At 49.2% G+C, this 5,800-nt stretch overlaps 1 protein-coding gene across 1 annotated transcript; it reads left to right on the top strand.

Annotated features, from left to right (window-relative positions):
* Positions 1–1,009: 1,009 nt before the first annotated feature.
* Positions 1,010–4,457, top strand: CDKN1C (cyclin dependent kinase inhibitor 1C). Its single transcript, XM_078682892.1, has 3 exons — positions 1,010–1,852; positions 2,763–2,881; positions 3,733–4,457. Exons 1-2 carry the CDS (start codon positions 1,390–1,392, stop codon positions 2,873–2,875), a joined length of 576 nt encoding a protein of 191 aa, XP_078539018.1. The 5' UTR covers positions 1,010–1,389; the 3' UTR covers positions 2,876–2,881; positions 3,733–4,457.
* The last annotated feature ends 1,343 nt before the right edge of the window (positions 4,458–5,800 follow it).

Raw genomic sequence — 5,800 nt, 5'->3', positions numbered from 1 at the left:
CACAGATCGTTACCTCGGGTTCATTTGGTGCCCCCAAATCACTGCACACGCACTCGGTATATTGGTTTGGGCGGAAGACCCCCAGCGGTCTCCTCCCCTTTATTTAAAGCCTCGGGCCAGATGCGGTGGGCGTACATGCGGGTGAGAAACCCGATAGCAGGACTGACAACCTGCTACAACTGTCACTGCAATTAAGCAATGACTGATAAAAGTAGGCTTGCCACTATAATGTGATCAATACACACTACAACCGGTGGCTGACCACTGACTTTTAATTGCAATTTGATACCTGTACTCAGCTAAATACGATAAAAAAACTGAAGTGTTCGAGTGCTGTAACTGTTATGATACACAGTGCTCCGTAACACGTCGGTCTAGACTGCTACATAAAAGAGCAAATAAATAAATTGTAAACCTAAAATGAGGCACATTTCGGAGATGACAATGAAAAAATACTAACCTTTCTGGTTTAACACTATGAAAGGACAGGAAAACAACAGAAGAAAACCTGAACACCCGTAATAAAAAGACACCAACAAAAACTTAGATTTTAGTGTTGGAATTTCAGGGCATCGATAATAATTGAACCGATATTCGCCTGGTCTACGTGTCTAACTCATTAAATGAAATCAGCATGTGTAAACCAGGTTTCTTAAACCATAAATGTTATTGCACTAAAAACGCATGATTACATTACATTGCTTCGGATGCGGCAACTGCTCATAATAGTAGCCTTCGTCCAAAACATTTGAAGCTCCCCGCATATATCTGGTTTAACCGTTTCAGCAGAAATCTACAACGAAAGTGCGCGAAGCTGACTGGGGGTTGTGTGGACATAACAAAAGTGACTTTAGGACTAGGCTGGGCGAGCAGCCTTCCGGCAGTGGTGCGCCGTTTCCACAGGGAACACAAAGAGAGACAAAGGACAGCCGGGAGCGGCAGGCAGGGCGGGCGGGCGTCAGGCGGGGCCCGGGCAGGGTGGGGCAGGCACAGGCACGGCCAGGAGCGGTGCGCAGCCAGGGGGAGGGGCGCGGTCTGCAGGGAGGAGCCGGCCAATGGTGGCTGTGTTGTCTTGTCGGCGGTAGGGGTTTTAAAAGAGGACAGCGAGGGGCGCAGGGTCCATCTAAGGAAAGGGGGAGCCGGAAGCGTCATCTGTTAGTGCTCCGCGGCAGGGAACCCCCGTCCACCGCGCCGGCAGGTGAGCGCCGCGGAACTCCCGTTCATCGGAAATAACGATCTTCCTGCCGGGGAGCGCAGCTTGGCTTTTACTGCTTCTCCACCCTTCCCTGGATCATCGGATCGCCCAGCCGCTACCACCGGGACCTGCAGCCAGGGGTCCCCGGCTTGACACGCCGCTGCTTCGGTTACTGCTCCCGAAGGAGTCCTACCATGTCCGAGGTAGCGCTGTCCCCGGCCGCAGCGGCGCTGCAGACCCTAGCGGGGCTCCCGCGGGCGGCCTCCGGGGTCCGCCGGAGCCTCTTCGGGCCCCTGGATCACGGGGAGCTCCGGCGGGAGCTTCAGAGCCGGCTGCAGGGGATGGCGGAGGAGGCCCGAGACCGCTGGGGCTTCGACTTCCAGGCCGGGCGCCCGGTCCCAGGCTCGGGCCTGCTCTGGGAGCCTGTGTGCGGCAGCGTCGTGCCCGCCTTCTACCGAGAGAAGAGCCAGGGGTCCTGCAGGCCGGGGCAGGGAGCGGAGGCACCGGCGGAGGGGACCTCTGTGTGCGCGGCCGGGCCGGGCCCCGCGGCGGCTTCTGACTGCGCCGGGGAGGAGTCCAATCGAGAGAACCGAGACCTTGGCCCCTGCGCCCGGGGCGGCGTCAGGAGACCCGCGGAGGGTCCATGTCGCATCACAGGTGAGCGAGGGTCTCTGCCCGAGGGTGGGGTGTGAGTGATAACCCTCGGGTGTGTACGTGCGTAGCGCCCCATCCTCCACAGACTCCCTGGTTCAGGGCTGAGTCTTCTATATACAGGCCGTTTACATTGCCAACTGACAGTCCTTTGTTTACACTGTCCTTTGTCCCTTGTGTGCACACACCGGCTCCTCTTTGGACTCGTCCCGAGCCCACCCCCCTTCCTGTTAGTCTCATTGAAGCATATAGTGAAAGATGTGCCACGCACACGAGTTGTGTAAATAACGCGCATTGTCACCAACTGAAAAAATGCTTGCTTTGTCTTAGACGACAGTGGCTCTGTGCGTTCTCTCTCGTTCACCGCTTTGCTGATTGGGACACTCCGTGGTCACCCGGCGTGCCATTTCAAACTGCGCCCGCCTCTCCTGTGAAACAATAAGCTGTGTCCCATTAAGCTATTAATGTCTGTAATGCTTGAAGGCACTTTTCACTCAAAACCCCTGTGGTATCCCCACCAGTCTCGTTCCCATGATTAACCATTGATTTCTGGTGCTGTAGTGGTAGTCCGAATGTCTCCTGATGTCGCAGAAATATTATTCATACTCCCAGCGCAGTCCCATCCTTACAAAGGGCTTGGAACCCGTAGTTATGCGTCAGAGAATGTTTCAAGGTTAGAATTGTTACTTGCTCATGTCTCCTATCAAAGGATTAATTTTCACTTGCTGTTTTGGATGTGGGCTATTTACTTTGCTCCCGATGTTAACACTGGCCCGATATCTCAACGTTGTAGTTAAAGTGCGGCCTTTTAAAAAAGCACGCTGTTTAAAAGGTCGTGTACCTTCTTCCGAAGGATGCTGTTGCGTTTTGCTGTGCGCTTGTTTATTTATGCTAAGCATTCTTTTTGCCTTTACAGATTTCTTTCCGAAGAGGAAGAGGTCGGTGGACACCAAAGCGCCTTGTGATCTATTGCCCTCATCGGGGTTCACAATTCCCGTCGAGCAGACCCCGCGCAAGAGGCTCCGGTGATAAAAGGTAAATACGGCGCTGTGAATTAACTTCCCTGAAAGCACAGGGGTGGTCGATTCACTGGTGTGGTGAGGGTAAGGATCGCTGCCCTTAACACCATCCCGCGTCCCTTCCACTCACTCGCTCCCATTCTGAAGAACAGTTAACGTTTCTAGAAGTGCTTTGTGGGGACTGCCTCGAAGAGCAGCTTCCACTCTACAGTGAGCACCAAAGATGCGCATGCCGTCTGACAGTAAATCGTCATGGCACCTCTTATTATTTGGTAGAGCCTCCATATCCGCCCCCCCCCCCCCCCATGCAAGTCCTTCTGTTTTGCCGGTTCACAGTCGGAGTTTTGGGGAAAGATGCAGCGCTGGGCACGACCTTGCATTTCAGGACATGGTACATAACCGAGCCAGTGGGCTGCTCAGATGGGCCTTTGTTGCGCACCTCATGTGTTGAGAGCGTCGTACCCGTCAGTTGGTCATGCAAGGCAGTGCCGGCTAGCGTGGCATGACCTCCGTAACAAAGTGATACCGGTCCTCTTGTGGAGGAAGAGGCTCTGCATAATGAGAGGGACTTGATATAATCGAAAAATGCTTGCATCACACCTTGCCCATTTTACCACCTCCATTCTGGCGGGGACAGCTGGATACTGTTATGCTGTTACGGTTGGCTGCAAATGCACACATGCACTGCTTTTTTTTGCGGGGTAGTCGTGAACGCCTGTAGGCCTGGTGGAAAGTGAGCTGGGGAGGCATGAATGCGCTCTGTTTAGTTAACTTGATATTATGCATCGCATAGTTTTACTGCACACGATCTGTCCTGGCTTTGCCTCATTCACTCATTAATTAACCCGTCCATTCTTACGCCCACAGATTTGCACTAAACCTTGAATGGACTTTTGTGTCTGGTGACATTGGCTTGTCATAAACGGCGGTGGGGCTTTCCACAGAAGAAATCTAAAGGCAACAGAACACCTCCGGATAGAAAGCAAGCAACTTGTATGCCCTTGATGTAGCAAAGCAGTGGCCATACAGTCCACAGAGCAGTGTTAAAACGTATAACCGTGCAATGTTTTATTTTATTCGAAGACGTGTAAATATGTGCGTACACTGACTGGAGTGCTGTCAAGTCATGCATATTTAAATATTTATTCGAACTTGTAAATCTGCCTAAACTGACTGGAGTGTGTGCAGGTCTTGCATATTTAAATATCGTGTAATCTTTGCTTGTGTTTCAAAGCAGGAGAATTGTATATTTGTACACTTATTTTTAAGATTATACTAACTTATATTTGCTATTTATGTTTGGAAAGTGGTTAACTTTGATGAAACCCAATTGTTTTCTTTGTGTGTTTTGTGAAATGTTTTTGGTTGAGCCAAAAGGCACTATTTCATTTATTTTCGACCTGTTTGAGCCAAACGGCACTATCTTTACTTTATTTACGAAATCTAAACTATATTTTTATAGTATTTGAAAACCTTTTGCTTTGTTGTAGCAACAATTTAGTGTACTTGAAGACAAATGGTATGTGCGCTGAGCGTGGCACTTCAGTTATGCCGTGAAAGTAAAAACAAATAAACCAACATGCCAATGTTAAGTTTCCACGTTTCCGAGTGCTCTTTCGGCTTTGGTCATCATGTATGTTGGGTTAGTTAGTTATAGTGCTTTTGGTTTGTACATAAAGCCACAACGTATGCCTGTAGAGGAGGGGGAGTGGATGCAAGGAGACGACATCGTTTCCTTCCTCCCTGTTAGTGCCACACCATGCTTCCTTTCAGCATGTGCCTGCTACCTTGGGTTGGTGTTCATGCCGCTATTGTCATGGTTGTGGGCAGTGCCCATCGCTCCACACTCACTCGTACCTATGCGTCTTTGAGAAGTGGAGCTTGCTGTCAGCCATCCGCTGTGGCGGGTCTCATCCAGTGTGAACCAATTAAAAAAAAAAAACGATGGCCTGCTCCTGCCCGGGTGGCGTTCTCGTCACCCTTCTTTTCCTCCCTCCTACATTGAAGTGGCTGCCCTGCTCTCGAGCGGGTCAAACAGTGGCTGTACTGTGCCGTTCCAACACAAAATATTCATGGCCCTATTCACGGCTTAAAGCTTAATTGCTACCCTGCCCCACCCCTCCCAAAACACACTTTGTTGCTACTCTTGTTTGTCTCTTTGATTATTGTTGTGAATATACAAGGATTTGCTCGTAAGTAAAGTTCTGCACCAGAGCACGTAAGATTATAATTTTTTCCCATGGTGTACATAATAATAAAACCTAAAAATGCATCTTAATCAAATCTGAATACAATTGAGGCAAAATCATGTTTGCTTATGTTAACTGCATTCCACAGATCGGAGGCGATGGATCCTTTTACTCTTATCAACCAAGCTGGATTTTCTAATTACTTTTTATTCATTATTAGTTTTTTTAAGTTTGGCGGCTGAAGTTCAACTCCTGAAACCTGAGGAAGTGCATCTCTCAAAAGAAAGGTCATCGATTAGAAAATTCATGATCTGTTAAACACACAACTTTAACATGTGCTAAGCCACCAGAAGTCAGTGAGGAGTTATTCTCAGAGCTAACCGTAACCAAGCTGCTGCGCATTCTACTTTCTTAAATTGGAATTTAGAGCAGATCAGATAGGCACAATCCACACAAAAGAGAACCGTGTAAGGGTTACAACAGCATGAATGTATGGGCCTAACCTGCAATGGGACCCACCCATTGTGATACAGGCCTGCTGTTGCCACTGCAGAAAATACAAGGTGCTTAATGAGATTTGATTGAACAAGGTACCTACATTCCACATGTGTGTCGATGTAGAGCACTGGTAGAGTTAGTGGGGTCTAGCTCATCCAATTGTTCTGATTCATCCTACTTTCAGCTGTCTGTGTGTTGAGTACCAGGGGCATAGTTGAGTGCTGAAAGATAACTCCTGCTCAATCTTT

Source organism: Lissotriton helveticus, chromosome 3_1 (assembly GCF_964261635.1).
Source record: "Lissotriton helveticus chromosome 3_1, aLisHel1.1, whole genome shotgun sequence".
Classification (NCBI taxonomy): Eukaryota; Metazoa; Chordata; class Amphibia; order Caudata; family Salamandridae; genus Lissotriton; species Lissotriton helveticus.
This window is presented reverse-complemented; position numbering and strand designations above follow the sequence as displayed.

What these genes read in the sequence shown, in the direction of transcription:
- CDKN1C (XM_078682892.1), top strand. Translation starts at nt 1,390, where the DNA reads ATGTCCGAGGTAGCGCTGTCCCCGGCCGCAGCGGCGCTGCAGACCCTA. An exon ending in GGGTCCATGTCGCATCACAG is followed by an intron (nt 1,853 to 2,762) that starts GTGAGCGAGGGT and finishes TTGCCTTTACAG; the next exon opens with ATTTCTTTCCGAAGAGGAAG.